Here is a 22,695-nt window from a genome sequence, read left to right on the forward strand (position 1 = left end):
ATGACAAAATCTGCTTTTAATATTGATCTATCAGCAGAACAAAAGATCACACGAATAGTCTTTCAACCCTCTGGTGAAAATCCCCTACTGTTAAGTCACTATTTTTTGTCAATAATCAGTGACTGCATCATCAGCAACAGAAGGAAAAAAATTTATAGACAAATAAATGTACAGAATTTTTTACCACATGCCTGGTGTCCTAGCTCATGTGACACAATTATGGCAATCATTGCCTTTCTGCTTGTGAATTTATCACTTGGGAGGTACATCAGTGATGATTCTTGGAAAGTCATTAGCCCCCAGTTTTCCATAGCACCTGCTCCAAAATCAGGCAGTGCAACCAGATCTAAATTGATTCAAACAGAAAAAAAAAATGTATCTTAAAAATTTTTGGAAGTTAAATGCTCACATGATTTTATGATCACACTGGAGAAGTATTCAGTGTGCAGTTAAAAGATAGTATATTTTTATCCTTTCTTTGCTATATTTTGGCAACACCCTTGAAAATACTTTGCAAAATTTCCCCGTGTCATTTTTCATCTATGATTGCCACTATTTCAGGGAGCTGTATAATAAATACCCGCAAAGCCCACATCTGTCCTGTATCTTGTACACAGAACATTTCTGAACAAAAATGAAGGCTGTATTCTACCTATGCAGGGAGCAGTTTTCCAGTTCAAATGTGGGAGCTGGAGGAAACGGAGATGTGCCCTGGATGAACATCAAGGATCTCAGAGGAGGATATACTGCTTGAACTCCGTAGCAGAGAACAAACTTTGCAAAAGGTACATGGAGTGTTTTTGAAGCAGACTAAATCTTGTACTGGAATTCAGCAGACCATGGGCCATTTCCAATCCAAAATCTACTCAGTTAACATGTGCATGACACTGAATCCAAGTGAAGTAGACTGTATCTCAGCCAGGCTTATCACTGCAGGCTTACAACAAAGCCAGCTTGGGGTGAAAGAGCTCACTTTTAACTGGGTTAAAAGCAGCTGAAAACAAATCCATAAATATCCCCAAATTTAAATGTGTTTATGTTTTGGTTTGCATTTTTAATTTGCGACAGAAATCTCTAGCATTTACAAGAAGCTATTCTTGTCAGATCTAATCCTACTGATTTTTAAGCAGAACTTCAAGGAAAGTCAGTGGGAAAAGCAGCTGAAATGCAGTATTGCATTACTGCAGGGACTGTAACAGTATTAACAGCATTCTGTGAAATTGTAATACTACCTAACAGGAAATCAGTGATACTGCTCCTCTACACCACTTTTGTAATATTTTTATAGCAATTAATCAACATATTGATGCTGCTGCTAAACAGAGGAATTCACCAGTGAAAAATAATTGTCTACAGTCCTTGGTTATCTTGCATGATTACTAAAATAATAAAGTTTTAAAAAAGCAACAACTGCATATATTACATTCTACGTAGGAAGTGCAGTGAGTAATTCTGTATTTTATTCTAAACACATATATTACATTTACCCAGATGAAAATTTCTTTCTTTCAAGTGCCAAAATACAGATTTGACAAAGAAGCACACTATCTAGTCAAGAAAGGGAGGAAATTCTTCTCCCCCAGTTCTACGATCTGCCAAGATCATGGGCAGTTCCGCAACTCACATCAGATAAGCTCTACCTTCTGTGCTTTCAAAGTCCTAGCAATTTGTGTAACAGAGCAAGTTCCCTCATGACATCTGTGCTGAATGAAGCCTCTGCGAGTCCAGATACGAGCAGCAAACTGCACAGTGGGACCACATGATGGCACCCTTCTTTCTCGACTGAAGTGACTTAACTCGATTTTAAACAGAAATTATGTTTCCTATGGGAATCTTTTTCCAGGGAGAAATGTTCATGAACATACAGCCAGCTCAACAGTCGGGTGAGGACACACTGAAGAAAGCAAGGAATGTTTTGGGGAAGCGTGTGTTACAGTAAGCAAGGTTTTATTAGGCATACTCAGGGACTCCAGCATCCTTGTTTGGCATGGCTCTTTCTGGGATGCATAGACTAAATGACTGAACAACTCCTTTTCCACTTTGTAGCCCTATCTGCCACTTTATTAGGAAATGTTACTTTAAAGAATGAGCTTGGTGTGAAGACAAGGGTGCTGAATGACAGGTTAAGAAGAGTCATGGTGCAGAAAGGAGAATTCAGTGAGTTAAAGCTTAAGGGTTTTATACCATTAAGTTATAAGAAGAGAATATTGCAAGAGAACCCATTGTTTCTATAAATGTTATACCATCAACAGCTATTTCTGGTCCACTTAAGAAAATAATGAATCTCACCTGTCTTTGGCAGCGGGTAGCTGATGTTAAGTAAATCTTCCAGAAATGAAAATATTGGGCCTGTGATATTTAAAGCATAGTCAACATACCCATTTTTAACTGCCTCTTTCCGAGCCCAAATACGTATCTGCAATCAAAAAAAAAAAAAAAAAAAAAAAAGGAAGCATTATTTCAGGCAACCCTAATATTTTCATTTTCTTTGCTTCTCTTCTATGAATCATTGTTTGAATATGCTGTCTGTCCACACCAGATCATGTAATGAGCTTTTTATGAAAAAAAAAATCCCAGCCCACATATTGCTGGACCTGACAAAATATGGCCCAGAGCCTAATCCTGCTAAAAATCAAGGAGAGATCCAGCACTTCAGAAGGGCCAAGACTTGAATCCAACTATAGATGATTGGAGCAATTGGATTCCTAATTATTCTTTTATTAAATACAAGATGCTGTAAAACTACTCAGATCCACACATCTTAAGCCAATGTATTCCAGCCAGTGGGCATTGGTGGCAGACCTTCCACTATTTTCCCAAAGAGAGAGAAATGGAAGTTCAGAGAGCTTTTGCTATCTGAACATACTAAACTCCTCTTGAGCTTTCTTACTGCCTGAAACAGAAAACTGGTTTCCCATTGCTGCTAGAGAGGGAGGAACCTCTGAGCAGAAGACCCCTGTACCTCTGAATAACGGAGACAGCAGCTGCAAGCTTTCCCTTCCAGTGCCCATTTGCTATGTCATGGTACTGAAGAGGGCAGCTGTTTGCCCAAAGTGATGGAGCAGACTGAGAAGAGGTTTATGTCTCCATCATGTACCTCTGGCTACAAGGACCCCAGGTGCCTAGCAGCTCAAAAGCTCAACATTTCTTGCACCTAAACTCAATACAGGGTTTCACAAGGAGCTGCAGAGCCAAACCCTAATAGCACAGTTGGGGAACCATCAGGATTTAATTTACAAGGGAAAAAATAAAGCATATTCAGTCAACAAAGTATTCTCAGCCTCTGAGCCCCTCTTTTCAGCCAAGGCTTCAGAGGGGTTTCAAAGACCAGATCTCTTCATTTTACAAAACCTAAACATAATGGGCAGACTTAAAACCCTAATCCCAGTATGAGTTTTGAAATATAATACGCATGTTTTTGGTTGTAATTCACTTACTGGAAATAATAAAACAGACACAATGAACATGCTTACACAAACATTGTGGAGGCATAAACTGAGCACCTCTGAAACCTGGGGTCAAAATACCCTCTTACCCCTAACAGCATGGGTGGTGCCTTTTTGCTCTGAAAGAACACTAGTTTTAAGGTTTTGTTTTGCTCACTATTGTCAGGAGACATCTGTCCAAGACAAATTTACCAGCCAGAGACAAAAGCGCCCAACAGGGTTTATGCAGGGGACAGCAGATATGACATATATGTCCAATCTTCGCTTTAAAAAGAAGCTTATATTGTGCTTCCTGCTATACCTCTGCACTGTCCTCTCACCTTGTCCTGCCTTTCTGTAGTAGGATGACAGTGAACTAATCACAGAGCTGGCACCAAGATCTCATTTATGAAGGGTAGCAAGTGTAGGGCTTTATGCTTGACTTCACCCTTTGTTTTGGGACAACTTGTTACATCTCTCCCCTGTTCACTTTCAACAAAAGAAGGAAAGCCAAACACCTAGTGCCATTGTATTATTTTTTTACAGCTTCCATCAAGATGATTTGGCCCTTGTAGTAGAAGAGGAAAACAGAATCCTCAGTGACGAAAAAGCTTCAAACACAAAACAGACACTTTTAAAGGTTAAAAAATGTGCTCATTGCAGAGAAAATAAATAAATAAATAAATAAATAAAACAGTTAAAATAGAAGTATAAAAAAAGGCTTGGAGCAGAGTATTGCTTGTACTGAGTTCATGACAGACATCATTAAATGGCTTTGAACAACAATGCACTGCACTTCAATGATTTGTCACAGCAGTGGAAACTGATATTTTTTTCCAACCAAGAGAGTTAAGAAGATAACAAGATTCTGAATTTTGAACATCACCCTCTGCAGAGTAGCTGCCCCTAAAGTCTTAACATGGAACACATACCTACTTTTGGATTTGTATCTGTAGGCACATATGAAATGATCAGCTCAGGATAATAAATTAATTGTTCCAAAGGAAAGCTTTCTGCAGAAATATCTGCAAGATAAATGTTAGCAGTTTTGCCACATAAGCAAATACTTTTTGGAATGGAAAACACAGTTAATGTCTCTGATATCTTCTAAAGCACATGATGCACCACAGAGCCAACTTCTGTCGTAAACTGCTATAATGTGTTATGCAGCCTAATATTTACCTCATTTCCCCGCTCAGTTCTGGTGACATAATCAAAATCACAAATCACAAAAGCAGTTATATAAGTTGACATTTTCAACGAAGTGTTAAAGGTAGTAACAGTCCACAGGCTTCCGTTTTCGTCCCTCATCTCAGATGTGTCTAGAAAAACAAATTAAAGAAATAGTCAATCTATTGTTCTTCCAAAACAAACAAGGAATTAGTCTTTTCTGCATGTCTGTTGTTATTGTTGTTTTTACACCTCTCTTGATATGCTGTGTTTCTGCACTAACTTCATATGCTTCTGGTAAAAGGCAAGCAGCCAAACTTCTTGCTACCACCATATATCAGTCATTACCTTTCATTCAAACATCCAAAATCCACTCTTGAACTTCTTTACTAAAGTCTTGGAAGCATATCAAACTGCGTCAGTGTTAGGATGTGGACGAACTGTGGACAATTCATCCCATGCTGCATATCTCTAAAATGTATAATATATTACAATTCAAATATAGATTATGTGTACCTGAGAACTATGAAGTACTTATTCACATACCTTCCTTCTAAATGTGGGGGAAAACGGACAAGATTCTTAGGGGAAAAAAATTCTTCCAAGCAATTCTCACAGACATCGCATCCATTATAATTCCTAAATTACTTTGCTTCTATGCAAATCTCAAACTCTCCTTTTTATGGCTGAAATTTATTTAGGTGAAATTAAAATCATGGCACTGAAATGCAGGAAAAAAAAAAAGCCATTAAGAAGGGGGGTGAGAGATCCCACAGAGTCCAGTAAGAACAGTAATTTATGGAATTTGCTTGGAATCTTATACCCAACATGAATCTCACATGAGATCCCAGCAAGGGGCAGAAGGAGCATTTCCAGAGCATTATAGTCCTGTTATCCTTATTCTGCACACACACAGGAGGCTGCAGTCTCTCTGCATGCTAAAACACTTTTTCATATGATGTAAATACATCTTAAAAGCAGCTTAGAATGAAATGCAGTCCTTTAATACCACAATTACAGGCTTTGCATACTGGAGCTGCTGTTTTGCTTTAAGCAGAAGTCATGCAGTAGGACAGACATGCTGACACAGCAGTAAATGGTAAGAATGAAGCCCTGCATGGCCTCCAGCAACCAGAGAAGTGCACATCACAACTGGCAGCATGGAGTTATTGCCATCAAAGACACTAATTGTGAATAACTCTCTCCAAATATTTAAGTTCATAGACACAGATTTTCTTCACATTTTCAAGGTATTAGCCCACAGGCAAAAGAATGCTGTTATATCAGATGATAAAGCTATAGCCTGTTCAGATAAATTTCACCGTTTTTAAGGTAATTCAAAGAACAAACAAACAAACATAAGTCTACCGTTGTTTACCTACCAATAGCAGGCATGTTGGAAAGAGCCACATAGCTTGGGTCGTGGATAATTCTGATATTAAATGTGGCCTTCATGGCAGGCTCATCAAAACATGGATAAACTGTCCTGGCATATGTTGGTTCCAGTTGGGAAGCAATCAGCATGCTATATTGAAAATACAAATAGGATAAATCCAGCATGCTACAGTTGATCAAAATCAATATATTGTGCATTAAAATGCCAAATACAAAGCACAAAGTTAATCACATGGATACGCAGGTTTCGAAACCTTTATTATTTCAAGTCTTGATCAAATCCCCACACCTAGCAGACAGCTCAGCTTGGATGCTTCTAGAGAAAACCAGTCTTTTTTAATTAGTTTATGGTTTGGGGTTGTTTTTTGTTTGTTTGTTTGTTTTTTTAAATATCTGGAAAAAGCTCCCAATTTTCAATATTTAAGCTTTTTAGTTTGGTTATTAAGACAGAGTTGATTAAAGTTTTGCACATAGCAGGCAAGTGCTCAAAAGTGATACAGAGCCAACCATCATAATTTGTTCTCCAGGGGTCGGTGTTGGGTCCCATCCTCTTTAATATCTTTATTGATGACTTGGACAAGGGAATTGAGTGCACCCTCAGTAAGCTTGCAGATGACACCAAGTTGGGGGGAAGTGTTGATCTGCCGCAGCGTAGGAAGGCCCTGCAGAGGGACCAAGACAGGTTGGATCGATGGGCAGAGGCCAGCAGGATGAGATTCAACATGGCTAAGTGCCAGATCCTGTACTTGGGGCACAACAACCACACACAGTGCTACAGGCTTGGGGTGGAGTGGCTGGAAAGCTGTGCAGAGAAAAAAGATCTGGAGGTGTTGGTTGATGCTCACCTGAACATGAGCCAGCAGTGTGCCCAGATGGCCGAGAAGGCCAACAGCATCCTGGCTTGTATAAGAAACAGTGTGGCCAGCAGGACCATGGAGGTGATTGTCCCCCTGTGCTCAGCTCTGGTGAGGCCGCACCTTGAGTACTGTGTTCAGCTTTGGGCTCCCCACTGCAAGAAGGACATGGAGGTGGTGGCGTATGTACAGAGAAGAGCTACAAAGCTGGTGAAGGGCCTGGAACACAAGTCCTGTGAGGAGCAGCTGAGGGAACTGGGGTTTAGTCTGGAGAAGAGGAGGCTCAGGGGAGACCTTATTGCTCTCTACCTGAAAGGAAGTTGTGAGGAGCTGGGGCTCGGCCTCTTCTTGCAGATAACTAGTGATAGGACTAGAGGGAATGGCCTCAAGTTGTGCCAGGGGAGGTTCAGGTTGGAAATGAGGAGACATTTCTTCTCAGAAAGAGCAGTCAGGCACTGGAACGGGTTGCCCTGGGAGGTGTTGGCATCACCGTCCCTGGGGGTGTTCAAGGAAAGGTTGGATGTGCTGCTTAGGGACATGGTTTAGTGGGTGATAGTGGTGGTAGGGGCATGGCTGGACACTATGATTTTGAAGGTGTTTTCCAGCCAATGATTCTATGATTCTAATTACAATCTCTCTATACATCTTCTTACCTAATGCATGCTGTCCTATTTTAATGGTGCATTTTAATAAAAAATTGTACACATAGTATATTTCAGGTAACCGTGAATAGATGCACTTGCACAATTTTATCAAACCACACAGAGAAGAATGTCCCACTGCACTGTCAAACACAGGAAAATATACAAGATCATTTGCTACCTTACACTGTGCAGCTTTGACCCATTTGGGGCAAATTTTTGTGACGTAGTGGCTGGAATCAAGATGTCCAGTGGCCACGATGATGGAATCACCATGCCTAGTGGCCAAAGTTTCCATAAAGAATTATAGATGTGGGCTGTTTATGTCAAGGCATCTTCACCAGGTGTTAGAAAGAATATGACTATAATGTTTCTCAAAGCCCCATACCTATCAACCCAAAGGCAACAAGGAAGACTCCATAGGAATCATACTTCTACACACATGAATGAAGGGAGCAGTGATGCATGTGCTAAAACTGAGCAGAACAGGCAGGCAAACACATAAACTTCAACTATTAAACATTCCAGAAAGTTCTGAAGACTTCAAAACTGAGCCAAGTAGTCCCAGGAGAGGATACATGGATGGCATGGTCCTCTTGTTCCAGTGACCCGGATGCTATCACAGGGCCAGTATTTTTCAGTTGTAGCGGAGATGTTCCATAACACTAGGTTCACAGAGGTTCACACTTAGCACAGTCATCCCAAACAAGACAGAAGCCACCAGGAAAGTATTTATACAGTAAGTAACAGTATATAACAAGTCAGCCCTGCAGTGCAGATCCACACTATGTGCACACCATGACTGCACCTGGTTGTGATATACAGCACTGAACCATGTCCAAGACATGAGGACATGAACCTAAGGTTCCACGTTTTGAGATTCCCTTTTTCAGTACCTGAAATGAATGGCTTAGCTTTCCATTTATATGTACACCACTTCACAGAATATGTACTGCATTGTGTGTAAGTTGACCCCAGGAGCCATGCCATCAGCTTCCTGTTTCCATTGGCAAAACCCAGCAATTCTTTTTGTCCCATTCCCAAGATCAGCCCTTGCTAAATCTATGTATTTTAAAAGATGTTTGGCTGCTGCCTTTTTCACAGCTGTGCTGCCTAACCCTGCTCAAAGCAACTGTACTCTCAAAACATGGTACCCTTTGCATTTAGCAGACATGCTGTGATGCTGTACCACAATACAATTTATGTCCTATAAAAGAACCCACGTGGAACATGTGCAGTCACCAGGTGACTGCTAGGACCACAATGCCCCCTTTAACATGAGAAAGCAGCATGATATATTTTACTTTTTGCCTATCAGTGCAGATGTCCTTGATGGACCTGGCTCCCTGCAGTCATGCATTTGCTGTGCCAGCCACCAGCTGCCTTGCTGTGTCACCTCCCCTCTGTGATGCCCGGTGACACAACATGACTTTACTTTCTGCTTGGGGTGTACAAGCACCAAAAGTGGCTATCCCCTGCCTTCATCAAAGGAAGCAGTCACAAAAATACTTTTTCCCTAATCACTGTGTTCCCATGCAGGAGAGTATGCTGTTGCGCATTTGATTTTCATTCTAGAAAAGATGGAGCAACCTCATGACTGCAAACTCCACAGCACCAGAGACACCACTGCCTCTACAGGCACCATGCCAGCAGAAACTAACACATACACATGGCAAATTTGCCCACAAGAAATTTTTATTCAGGAGCACAAAATATCAGACAGTGGGCTAAAGCATCAACATTAAAAAAGAAATTTGAGGACAGTTTAAATGTTATTTTTCAGCAGGTCTCCCAATAGAAAAGATAAATGGGAATGTTTCATGCATGTTACACAAATAATTAGCATTTCACACACGCATTACCTCATATCATTTTTCAGAATGAGTCATCATTGGGGATCTTTTTTCCTTGTTTTAAAAAAAAAAATGTTGAAGGTATTATCATGAACTGAATTAATACCAAACTGTATTCTACGTTATAATTGTATCACAAAGCAAATTACCCAAAAGGAATTTCATTTTCAACAATGCTTAACATTGCATAAGCAGACAAAAAAAAAGTTCCTCTCTTGCTCCTGTACCTTTGTGCATAGTTTTCTTTTTCTTCCTTAATTATCCTATAATGCCTCCTTCTTCTTATAAAACAAGATCAAAGACATGCTACTTTTAAATAAAGAGAAGCAAACATATAACAGGATCTCTTAGACTAAAGCTTTGACAATTTATACTATACTTTTTTATTGTTATTATTTTCAGTCAGTGAAAATAACAAGAAAGGGAAAAATGAAGCATGATTCATGTGTAGTTTATAAATACCTCATGAACACTGCTTCACCTGTTAAAAAAAAAAACAGCATCATTGTAAAATAAACGTGTCATGTTGATGCAAAAGAAGTTGTTCTTGTAAAAATGCTTTCTCATTCAGGTGATGTTATTTGTAATATTGATAATATTACAATACAATAGTATGATATTTTTCTGTGCTAACATATATTAGATCTGATTTCTTTCACTTTAAAAATATGTAAGAACTAAATAATTTAGCAAACCCTGAAGTGGCTCAAAGTACAAGGGTATTACAGTGAGCAGAATCCTGTTCTGTGCAATGGCTGACCCACTAGTCCTTTTTTCAGGCAAATGGTATTCAGTGCTAACACACAACCCAAGAAAACACCAAACCTGTTGTTTGCTCTGATTTCTGTTGCATGAATTTGATGGTCTTATTCAATTATTTATATGAAACAGAACTGAAACATTCAGGTTCCCTGCTGTAAAGTGCAATTAACTGTGTCATTGCTGTTCTAACCCCCCTTCTCCATCATTCTGGTAGCTGGTGCATCAGGAACTGCTAAAAATCAGCACAAACACTGCATTTGATCACATTTTGGAATTCCTTTTAACACCAGCCATACCCAGCCATGTATTTGTACAGAAGTTGCATAAGACTACGTTTGCAGAGTTGACCTCAGCTGGCAGCCAGGCACCCACCCAGCTGCTTTCTCACCCCCTACCAGGTGGGGAACCCCCCAGGAGGGCAGGGAAGAAAACATGAAGAAAGAATGCATGGGTCAAGGACAGGGAGATCACTCGCTAATTATAATCATGGGCAAAACAGACTTGGCTGGGGAAGATTTATTTAATTTGTTTACAATTAATACTAGATTAGCTGCCAGGAATAAAAGCAACCTAAAAACACCTTCCCTCCACCCACTCTTTTCCACCTCCTACCCCTGAGCAGCGCCAAGGAACACAGGGGATGGGGACTGTGGTCAGTCCATAGCACTTCACCTCTGCCACTCCTTCTTGGTCACTCCCTGCCCCTGCTCCCCGTGGGGTCCCTCCCACGGGATGCCGTCCTGCCCGAACTGAGCCTGCGGGGGCTGCCCACAGGCAGCAGCTCTTCAAGAACTGCTCCCACATGGCTCCGTACCACGGGGTCCATCCCCCAGGAGCAAACTGCTCCAGCACGGGTCCCCCCCGGGTGGGCGGCAGCTCCCCCCAGACCCCCTGCTCCTGCGTGGGCTCCTCTCCACGGGCTGCAGCTCCGGCCCGGGGCCTGCTCCTGCGGGGGCTCTCCATGGGCCGCAGCCTCCTCCAGGCCACATCCACCTGCTCCACCGGGGGCTCCTCCACGGGCTGCAGCGTGGAGATCTGCTCCATGTGGGACCCATGGGCTGCAGGGGGACAGCCTGCTGCACCAGGGGCCTCTCCACAGGCCGCAGGGGAACTTGTGCTGCATGCCTGGAGCACCTCCTGCCCTCCTGCTGCACTGCCCTTGGGGGCTGCAGGCCTGGCTCTCACCCCTCTCTCCCAGCTGCTGTTGCCCAGCACTTCTTTCCCTTCCTTAACTCTGCTCTCCCAAAGGCCCAACCAGTGTCTCTCATGGCTCAGCTCTGGCCAGCTGCGGGTCCCTTTTGGAGCAGGTGGAGCTGGCTGTGCTCTGACATGGGGCAGCTGCTGGGCTCTGCTCACAGAGGCCACCCCTGCAGCCCACCTGCTACCAAACCCTTGCCACATAAGCCCAGCGCACATACAGCCCACACTTTACAGCACACTCACAGTTATCCTGCTAAGCCTGGAGCAGCGTGCAATGAGCTTGATCACAGCAGTGCAGTATCAGCATGTAGGATGATGTTCCGTCTAACCTCCTGCACTATTTATGTTTGCACCAGTGCTGCTAAAGAAGAAGGTCAAAGATGGTCTTTCTGCCTACCCTGGCCCTGGCATGACTCTCCCAGCTATTTGCAGAACACAGATTCCCATTTCAACAATGGGTGAAGTTAGTGCTGGTGAAGTAAGGGCATCTTCCTTTTTCACTTCCTTTGCTGTTGCAGTCACTGTAGACATGGACAGTGTGGCATTAATACGTAGTGCTTCCATTTTTCAAGAATTTTCTTTCATGTGTAAGACCTGATTGAGTGGATAGTACAAATTGTCAATAACAGTAATAATGCACAGCCTCCAATGATCAATCTGATTGTGAACAGTTTCTGTGTTTCTGTGAATTTCTGGAAATTCAGTGAAGTTTGGGTTTTGGTTTATTCTGCCTTCCATAGAGGTGAGGCTAGCATTTCTGAAAACAGTAGGGAGTTCTCGTTGCAAATGGCTTTTCCTCACAGCCTCACCAGTGCACTTCTGCTCTGACTTGGAAGGACAGGGAATAAACAGCTCTTCATGTCAAACAGCTAATTATACCAGCCCGCCAAGAGCAATGCGGGCATCTGAGCAAGAAAGCAGGAGGTGCCAAAGCTCAGGCACAGATTTCAGGGACTTCACTTTTCTTTAGGATCTAGCTGTCTACTGAAAACTCGCCCTTCTGTGCCCAAACTCTTCTGAAATGAGAGGTCCCTAGTGGTTCCAGAAGCACAAATTACAAAACCACTAAAACTTCTAGCGCATGCAAGAAATACATGAATCTGTTTGACCGCAAATAAACAGCACATTGTCTGCTGCAGCTGGTGGTTTCAGTTACAAACTGAAGTCAGAAGCCTGTGCAGGAATTAGATCCTGAAGGTCTGACGGAGCCAGGTACAAGTCCCTGCGGAAGAGCTACAGGGCTGTCCGCAGGAGGTAGTGGTTTCCTTGCAGAATAGTACTTTGTACAGGCTTTGTACTGCATCCTGGAGTGGAAAGACGCTGAATGTTTGTAAATCGTTCCTGATCTACATAACCCATTGGAATACAGCTTATTCCATCATTAACAGCTTGCTAGAGCTTACAAAATATGTTCCTTACAATGCACCTCCTCCAAAATGGGGATGGCAAAACCCCTTCAGTGTAACTGGACCCCATCAGATTAGGAAACTGCTGGTGAAGTGATGATTTCGTTCTTTGCAAAGGAAAAAAAAAATAACAAGGTAGTGTTGCATACTCTTGATTCAGAGAAAGCCCTTTTAAAGCAGAAAGATATGCAAAATCCATTCAAGAACATCAGGAATGCAGGCAGGAACAAGTAACCAAAACAATATGTTTTATCTGCAATCAGTGGATTTCCTTTGATTTATTTCAGTGTCTGAACACCACTGGCATCTCTTTAAACTAGACTGCAGTCTCACATTTCCTTAGTGCTTCAAGATAAGATAAGACTTAAATGGAACAATTGCCACAAATCCTTTAAACAACTTGAAATCAAATGGTACACATTATTTTAATGATATTAAAATACTTTTTCTTATTTTCTACTGTGGCAGCAAAGCTGACAATAGCTAAAAATATTTGTTTGTTTTGGATTCTCTGAATTGTACACAGTATGAATTGAAAAATGTCAGTCTAATTCACTGTTTTTTAGTTTTTGTCTGAATTAATATGGCACCATAAAGTACACTGACACAGTATTAAACGATTAAATGATTGTTTCATTCTTATTTAGATTTTTTTTCTTTTTAATTATGAAAGCTAGGCAAAGCATTTGGGATTTTCCTTAAATCAAAAGTTGCACAAATATACCTGACAATCAGTGAACAAAGAGATAGCAACTGAAAAAAATAAATAAATAAGTAAATAAATAAATAAATAGAAATCTATTTCCTAAAATCCCTTAGTAACATCCTGTGCTTTTCTCTAAGGATAATCAACTTATCTCCTTAAAATAAAAAAGGCTACTACTTGCTACAGAGAAGTCACACAGTTCTGTTCTGTTTCAATAAAAACTATTTATTTCATGGCTTGTGATTATTAGTACCGATACAGTGACATGCACGTATGGATCCTGCAGGTAACTCAGCATTATTTGGTGGGTTCAGAGCTCCACAAACTGCTTGAGGGAGTTTACTTCAGTGAACTCATCAGTGGGCTGAGAGCCAAGAACACTTGAATTTTAACTCTAGCTTCCTTTCTGACTTGCTTTATGTCCTGCAGCAATTCACCGCGTCTTTAATTATTACAAAGTACCTTTAAGTATAAGTACTTAGAAGAACCTTTAAAATAAGCACTTTTCCTGCCCCTACATTAAGCGTCTATTTTGAGAAACTCGCCTGCAACCAGAACTATTGAAATCATAATCTTAAGCTTCACTTGTCTGCAGGAAATTTCACATTCAGAATGAAAAGCACCCTGAGAAGATTCCCAACTAAAATAAGCAAATAAGCCTTGCTTCGAGGACAAAAACCTGACTTGAGTGATGGCCTTTCTGGCAGGCTCACACCGCCCCCGTCCCGCTCCCACAGGGCAAGAGGCAGAGGACTGGGGATGGGGGGGAGAGAGAGGTGCTGGGCAGTGTTCCCAGCAGGTTGGGGATGGGGACGGGGATGGGGTTGGGGTTGGGTTTGGAGATGGGATGAGTTTGGGGATGGGGTTGGAGACGGGGTTGGGAATGGGGACGGAGATGGAGATGGGGATGGAGATGGGGATGGGGATGGAGGAGACAGGATTGGGGATGAGGATGGGGACAAGGATGGGGACGGATTTGGGGACGAGGATGGGTACGGGGTTGGGGACGGGGGTGGGGACAGGGTTGGGGACTGTGTTGGGGACGGTGTTGGGGTGACACATCTTCCCTCACCGCGCAACCCGCAGCCCCTCGCAGTCGGGCGTGGAGCCGGGAGCCCGCGTCTCCGCACATCCGCCGCCTGTGCCGCCTACCTGCTGCGGCCCTGGTCGGTGTAGCGGGTGAGGAAGAGCCCGTCCAGGTCCTCCTCCAGACGGCCCTGGAAGCCGAACTGCAGCACGTAGCGCCGCCCGGCCCGCAGCCGCCCGCGGAGCTCCAGCACCGCCACCTCTCCCGCCGCCTCCTGCCGAAGCCCCGCCACCTCCACGGCGGCGCCGGGATCGGGCAGGGGTCCCCGGACGGCGTCTCCCGGCTCGGGCAGGGGTCCCCGGACGGCTGCTCCCCGGCTGCGCAGCCCGGCGCTGTGCAGCACCGCGGCCCGCGTGTCCTGCCGGCAGCGCACCGTGATGTTCACCTGCCCGACGAAAGAGAAGGGTCCCGCCTGCCCCGGCCGCACCCGCGGCCACAGCTCCAGGTCGTAGTGCAGCGGCAGCAGGTGCCGGGGCAGCCGCCGCCACGACGGGACCCCCGGCGGATCCCCGGGGACACCGGCTCCTCCGGCCGTCCCGTCGGGGGGCGAGGGGGGCGCCGGGGGTGCCTCCTCCCCGCGGCAGCGCCCGTAGAGGGCGGCGAGGGCCAGCAGGGCGGCCAGAAGGGCCAGAAGCACCGCGGCCACCAGGGCGGCCGCACGGCGCCCCACGTAGAGCCCCGAGCCGCCGCGGGCGCCCATCGCGGCTGCTCGGCCGCCCGGTGCGCCCAGTACTTACGGGGCGGCGGAGCCGGGGGGGCGGTGCGGGGGGCGGCGGCACCTGCGGCTGGAGGGGGTGGGATGGGGAGGGGACGGGGACGGGGACGGGGACGGGAACAGGGATAGGGATAGGGATAGGGATAGGGATAGGGATAGGGATAGGGATAGGGATAGGGATAGGGATAGGGATAGGGGTAGGGGTAGGGATAGGGATAGGGATAGGGATAGGGATAGGGATAGGGATAGGGATAGGGATAGGGATAGGGATAGGGATAGGGATAGGGATAGGGATAGGGATAGGGATAGGGATAGGGATAGGGATAGGGACGGGTACGGTGATAGGGACGGGTACGGTGATAGGGATGGGGATGGGGACAGCGGTGGGGATGGGGATAGGGGGGCGAGGATAGGGATGGAAGGTAGGGGGTGGTCCCTCGCTTCTCTCCGCGCCCCCTCTGCCCACACCATGGACGCCCCCGTCGCTCCGTGCACGCCGACTGCCCCGAAATGGGTCGGGGGGACCCGTGCGGCGCTGCTGACCCGGAGCGGTACCTAAACGGGGCGGCAGATGAGCCCAAGCTTCAGTCGCGGTCGCTTCCCGCAGCCCTGCCCGCTGGTTTTGCTCGGTTGCAGCTCGTCCCCTAAAACACCGCGAGCCCCACAGCAGCCGGGGCAGCAGCCCTTGCGTGCCAGAGCCTCGGGCACTCCCAAATCTGGATGGCAGGCAGTTTTTCCCTCCTCTACTTTTCCTCTTTCTTTTTCACTTTTTTTTTCCTCTTTGCTGTTGTTCTTCAAACCAAGCCCATTTCCTTGGGCTGGTGGTTTGCACAACAGCCGCCCCCCGACACCAAATCTGCCCCCGATGCCTGCAAAACCGAGGCGTTTGGGTTAGGTATTGAGCTCTGTTCTGCCACCGCAGGTAAAGCCGAGACAGCTAAAGACCATCACCCACGACCTCACTGAAGGCCAGCCCTCCTGATAATATATATCTGTTAACTGAAAGAGATGCCCTTCCCGTGGTCATGCACACAAGGCAGCTATCGCTTTCCTCCCACTGAGCACAGCAGGGCTAGCTACTGTGTGTCTCGGGGACAGCTCTGTGCCACCAAACAAAGAAAGCTTCTGGTCCCAGCACCTGCTGTTTGCCTGTTGCTGGAGGGATGCTGGGGACCCCTCTGCCAGCCTGTCCCGCTGGCTGAGGGCTTGCCTCATTGTCCTCCTTTCCCCGTGCCTGTGCTACCATTACTCACTGGCTTCCCAACAGGAGGGCTTCCTGCACTGCCCCACCTGCTTCTGCTGTCTTTCAGGTGACTTTGTGTGTGCTTATTTCTGTTTCTGTGCTTCTCTCCTCATTTTGTTCTCATTTACCAGCCGTTTAACCCAGTCTTCCCTTCCACTATGCCAGGGATCTGTTTCTGTCTCTCTGTTTCTGGCCTGTGCTCTTTCCACTCCGCCCTCCATCCTCTCACCCTCCTCTCCTTCCATATGCCTCGCACACCTCTGCTCTTCACCCTGCATATCGACAACTTCTCCCTTTTCTTCCAGCATGCCTGGCAACATCCGTTATTTTGCTGTAAGGCTTCACAGCAAGCTCCAACAAACTGCAACATCGCCACAGGATGGGGCACTCCTTGGAGGTCCCCAGACCCGCAGCCCTGCACTAACAGACCTCACACCTGTGTGACCCACCACTCGTCACTGGAATGACTGCATAGGAATGTTCTCAGGGTTTCTCAAGAAGGCATCTTCTCCCTCTCACTGCCAGGAAACTGCTGTCCATGGGTCTCTTCTGCAATGGTGCCCACAGGAAGTCCAAGGACAGCCTGCAGGGCTGATCAGTGCAAGTGCTGACACTCTGTGGAGCTTGGGTAAGATGAGTGGTCGAGAGCTCCCAAAAGGTCAGGAGAGAAAGGACAGTGCTGCAAAGGAGGAGCTGACAGGGAGAAGAAATTGTAGAAGGGCACCAGCATTTCTAAGGCAAAAGCCCACACACTGTAGAAAATTATAGAGGATTTTAATGTCCTGCATTCCAAATACAGCTTCAACATTGTTCAGTAAAAATGTGCTTACCCACTCACCCCCCAAAACAAGGCACAGGCGAAATCAAAATTGTGAGCCATTTCATTCCACGTCTGTAAAAACAAGCAGGACTGCTCAGCAATAAGCCTGAAAATTGTACAGATCCCAGGGGGAGTTTGCCCTTCTTAATGGTGCAGGATCTGTTTTAATGTTTACAAATAATACCCATTAAACATACTTTATTTTCTCTTGTTTCCAGTGGAGAATTCAAAGCTATTCCTTTCTTAAGTTAGCATGTAATAAAAACATGATAGTAATGACCTACAATACGTATTTTTAAAAGTGTTGTTTAACCTCTTCTCCCAAATAATTTAGAACAGTTACCCTACAAAGCAACTGATGGGTGAAGACTTTTATTAACCCACGGCTGTGGATTCCCCCCCACTGGTAACACAGATGCTCACTTGTTTGAAACACTTTTGGTGCAGTGCAATACATGCAAGTAGATTCTGCTGCAAATATTACAGTTAGCCATCCTGCTGAGTGCATTTACAGAGTTAAGGTGTCTGAGCAATGTGTTCCTGAAGTCAAAGCTGTGGCAGTCATGGGCTGGGGACAGGTACGGTGGCCATGACATCTCGGACACAATTCCATGTCGGGCCACAGCTCAGCCCAAATCCTGACCTTGGGTGGAAACAGGAGACTTGTGTTTAAGTCAGCCGAAGCCTCTAGTACACACCTGGAGGTAGAAACAAATCACCTGTTATAAAAGGACTCAGACAGCTCTGTCAATCTGAAGGACACCAAAGCACCTGACAAACTTAACTATCTCGTTCCAGCCAAAAGGGTCTGTGCCATGCTCGCTGGCTGTTCAAAGTCCCATTGATGTTCCCTGAATTTTAAACAAGAGGAAAAGGTCACATATGGCAGCACGGGTTCTTTACAGTATCACAGTATCACAGATTTCTAGGTTGGAAGACTATCTCCTATCCACTAAAACACAGAAAGGTAAACTACGCTTCAAGTGCCAGTTGGCCAGGAAATTTTGCATGAAATTCCGATTAGCAAAATATTGCAATAGCCCATGCTTGTACTTCATGAAGATTTTCAGGTTGTTAGTACTGTTTTCATAAAAAAAAACTGTGCCATCATCGCAAATCATACACCAGATGATAAGAAAAAGGATAATCATGCGTTTATGTATAGTGACATAGTTGTTAGGCTGAAAGATGATTCCCTATGTCATATTGTTAGAGTTTTGTTCAACCTGACTTAAGAGTTTCCAAGAGCTTAGCAGTTCCAGCAGTGGCACTGGTCCTGATCAACTTTGTCTTTGTTTTCAACAGGATTGGAGATCTTGTTTTCTCTTCAGGTTTTATGGAGATGCCTCATTTTTGCTGTATTTACAAAACTAGAACAATACTTCTCCTAGGCATGAGGGATTCATGTGTACCACGTGCACTCATGTCCATGAAATCTCTTTTCTTTTTTTTTTTTTTAATTTGAGCTGTTTGTTTTACAGGCTATAATTTCCTGTGCACTGTTTATTTTCCTCCTCTAACTGATCCAATAATGTATCAGAACTGAAAATGTTGTAATGCCTGGTAGTATCTTTGGCAGGAGCTATTCCATAGGAGATGCTGAAGTTGTAGACATTTGCTATTGCTCTGAATGTTTGATTTAGTGGATATTTCAAGATTCCCAGACATCTGAAGAAGTGTGACATATAGGTGGACAAAATTCGCTGTAAATAAGCACAGTGAGCCAAGCATGAGCTGTTGAGGATCATAACTTCTTACCAGGTATTTCAAAGAAGTACTCAGCTTTCCTGGAGGCTTAGGATGACTGCTTTTTGTCCTCTTTCAAGGTGAATGTATCTTCAATATCAAGGTCAACATAGGTGTTCCTAATTAGCAAGAAATTGGGATTAGAGTTGATAGAAGGAGGTCTCCTTTCCCTAATAAGGAAAAAAGAAAACAACACCAAAAGTTGTTCCTCAGTATTTTGAACAGGCCACTTAAAATCCTCTGGCTGTCTCACAGACTACCAAACCTTGCAAAAATTTGTTTTTAAATTTTATTCTTGTTCAAGGGAACAGCCATGAACTTTTTACCTCACTGACTGCCTCTTTGGAGCTATGTATCAACATATTGGTTTGGGTCTTCCAGAGCAAACAGGAGGCAGCAGCAACAATCTCAAGTAAACACTGCTGTAGAAAAGTGAGCAAGAGGGCAAAATCAAGCACTTGTGCTACGAAGATGATCAGAGGGCTGGAGCACCTCTCCAATGAAGAAATACTGAGAGAGCTGGGGCTCTTCAGTATGGAGAAGAGAAGGTTTTGGGGAGACCTCATTGCGACCTTCAAGCCCCAAGGGGGCCTACAGGAAAGCTGGGAAGGGACTCCTTGTCAGGGAGTGTAGTAATAGGGCAAAGAATAATGGTTTTAAACCAAAATAAGGTAGGTTTACATTAGATATAAGGAAGAAATCCTTCACTCAGAGGGTGGTGAGGCACTGGCACAGGCTGCCCAGAGAAGCTGTGGATGCCCCATCCCTGGAAGTGCTCAAGGCCAGGCTGTATGGGGCTTTGGGCAACCTGGTCTGGTGGGAGGTGACCCAGGAAGGTCCCTTCCAACACAAACCATTTTATGGATCTGTGATTCTGATTTAATTTCACTGGGTACTTCTGCTTGTGGAGGGCAATATAGTAATACCAAAATGGCATGGGTAAAACCGCAGCGATGAACCATAAAGCAGAGTATCAGCAAAATGATTGTGTCAGTTGGGTGGAATTTCACTCAGAGCTGCAGAAGGCTCCCTCCAAACACCTCAGGGTGCTCAAATGTTCAAGAGAGGCCTACAGCCCTGTCTGCAGGTATGATACTTGTAAGAGTCACATCCCCTGAGGAAGGCTACAAAACCATCTCCAGAGAACACAAGGAGCTCCAGTGAACAAAACAGAAAGTAACGAAGAAGTAACAACAGCAGATCTGAAAGCCACTATCCAGAATATGAACAGGAGATGAAAATTACAAGAGGCTGTCATAGCTGGAATTTAGGAGGCCACAGTTTTATCAGTAATTTCTTTGTATAGTTGGTAACTCTACCTATCAGCTGGCTTCTAAGCTGTTGCAGGCAATCAGTAAGACTGATAAAACCAAATCTTTCAAGTGAGGATATATATACAGGAAAGAAGTGTATCATGTTCTTACCAGTTTGCTTAGCAGGAAAATAAATAAATAAATTAACGATGCACTGTTAATTAGAATGAAGTTTTGAACATCTTTTAAGGTTTTAATAAGAAAAGGATGAGTGAATGCATGAATCATTTGCAGCATGTGAAGCTCTCTTCCAAATGGAATTCAATTTTTGTGTGTGTATGTGTGATGTTTAATGTTTTCTGATTGTCAGTGCGTTTAGAAACAACTTGAACTTTTCTCCAAATGTGCCAACATTGTTGGGCTTGTGCCTTGTGAGACCGCATGAAAACAAGCAAACATTTGACCAGAAATCACTTACAAGTGGATTTATTTTTTTTAAAATGGCGTTGAATGTCAGTAGATTGATATTGCTTAATGTGAGGAACGGTGGCATTTTCAGAGTTTTTGGCCTTTTTTATCAAGTGCTTTTTATTCAGTTTTCAGATGCCTAGTATTTTTCTGTCAACTTCACTGAAAAGAACCAGCAATGTGGTATTTGTCCCCTGAGTGCTAGGCATGCTAAGATTTACCAGCTCTCCAGAAGGAATAGCAAATTGAGGAAATGACATATTGAGATACCATAGACTATTCCTCACCCATGGAGATAGACCAACAACATTGGACCAAGGACACATGTTTCTCCTCTCATTTCATCTGGTTTTCTTGCAAGCAGGGCTCTTGTATGGTATGCAAGCCTGAGATTGCAACAGCCCAATACAGGAAATGCTTCGCAAAGCATACTTCAGCCTAGAGCCACACAAGGAACCAAAAGAGAAATAATAATAATAAAAAATAAATAAATAAACTTGGAGCATCAGTCTTGCTCTCCCGTTGCTATGAGGAAGATAGCAGAAGAGTGAGTCATGACTGCTCCTTTTGGAAATAAACATTTTATCCTCACGCAGCAGGTGCCAGCCAGCGTGGCTGTCCAGATCGGTGGGCAGCGCTCAGTCCTTCTCCACTTCTGAGGCCAGTCTCCCAGTCATTTCTGTTACTGGGTTCTGGTTCACACTACAGAGATGTTTCAGGGTGCACAAACTGGATTCCTTTCAATTAAATTAAACGAAAATCTCTAAATTGGAAAGATATGGATTTGTAGGGTGGACCAACTGGTGGATAAGGAATTGGCTCGATAGCTGCACCCAGAGAGTGGTGGTCAATGGCTCTATGTCCAGGTGGAGGCTGGTGATGAGCAGTGTCCCTCAGTGGTCTGTCTTGCGACCAGTGCTTTTTTCTGCTTCGCAGCATGTGGTTGCATCTTGTGATCTTGACATTGATCACAGGGGAAGAGGACTGAATTGTTGCACTAGCCACTCGGGAGCAGGGTGGCCCTGGGGCTCATCCCACCCCACTGCCCAGTGAGCCTTTGGGGAGATCTGCTGTGACATCTGAACCAGGCTCGGTGAGCCATCTACACCCATTTTAAAAAACTGCATCCTTGGACTCAGTGTGAGAAAAGGGAATCCAATCAATGGCAAAACAGATAAGTCACCTGTCCTTCTCTTAAGGCTTGTCTACATCACATACCCCTATTATTTTTTGAATTGTCGGCTGGCCACTTCTGGGAAATTGGGTAAAACACTCAGTGACTCAGAGAGAAAAATGTTTGGTGTGTTTTTGATGAACTTTACTACCTAGGACATATTTCCTACTGCTGTTTCAAATTGGTTTCATTCTTATCTCGGTGGACCTCTTTGGTTCACCATGCTTCCTTTGCTGCTCTGCTCATACTGACTCTGTGTCACATCCAACCTTAAATACCAGCATGCTTCTAGATCTCCTTTTTTTTTTTTTTTGTAGGATGCATTGCTAGCATCACACACTATTCTTGGCCTTATGCCAGTCACACCTAGTCATAACAGATCAGTGTAGAGATCATGAATTTACTTTCAGTCTGGGCAAAGGAAAGAATCACAAGTCTGAACAGCATCACTTAATGCCTGCATCTAAATAAGTACATGGCAGAATAAAAAGAATGGATGGAGGCCTTTTCTAGGGAGGCTCCAATGCTGTGACATAGAAAAGGGCTTTTTCATAAGAACAATAATGTACAGAATCAGATACTTACAGTTCTTGACCCTAACATTATGAATAGGTCTTATTTCCTTCCCTGCAGACCCTCCCAATGGGAATGAAGTAACCCTGCAGTCACAACAGCAATTTTGACCAGAACTGTAAAAATTTCATCCCACAAGATCCATGTCCTACACCCTGAAGCTGAGCCTGATGAAGAGATAATCCTCAAAGCCCAAGCAGATGT

General features: G+C 44.4%; 1 protein-coding gene across 3 annotated transcripts in view; it reads right to left on the reverse strand.

Annotated features, from left to right (window-relative positions):
* LVRN (laeverin) overlaps nt 1–15,230 on the reverse strand; it is a 42,135-nt gene extending 26,905 nt beyond the window's left edge. For 2 of the 3 annotated variants that reach the window (XM_080574910.1, XM_080574912.1), the window contains exons 1-5: nt 14,565–15,230; nt 5,978–6,120; nt 4,608–4,747; nt 2,290–2,416; nt 192–346 (exon numbers count right to left, since the gene is read on the reverse strand). In XM_080574910.1, the coding sequence (XP_080431036.1) occupies nt 192–346; nt 2,290–2,416; nt 4,608–4,747; nt 5,978–6,120; nt 14,565–15,199 (1,200 nt within the window). In that variant the 5' untranslated portion in view covers nt 15,200–15,230. Of the gene's footprint in view, nt 1–191; nt 347–2,289; nt 2,417–4,607; nt 4,748–5,977; nt 6,121–6,835; nt 7,000–14,564 lie in introns of all 3 variants that reach the window. The other variant, XM_080574911.1, reaches the window with a different exon arrangement.
* Between the last annotated feature and the right edge of the window lie 7,465 nt (nt 15,231–22,695).

This window comes from Anser brachyrhynchus, assembly GCF_964034855.1.
Source record: "Anser brachyrhynchus genome assembly, chromosome: Z".
In the NCBI taxonomy this organism is placed as follows: Eukaryota; Metazoa; Chordata; class Aves; order Anseriformes; family Anatidae; genus Anser; species Anser brachyrhynchus.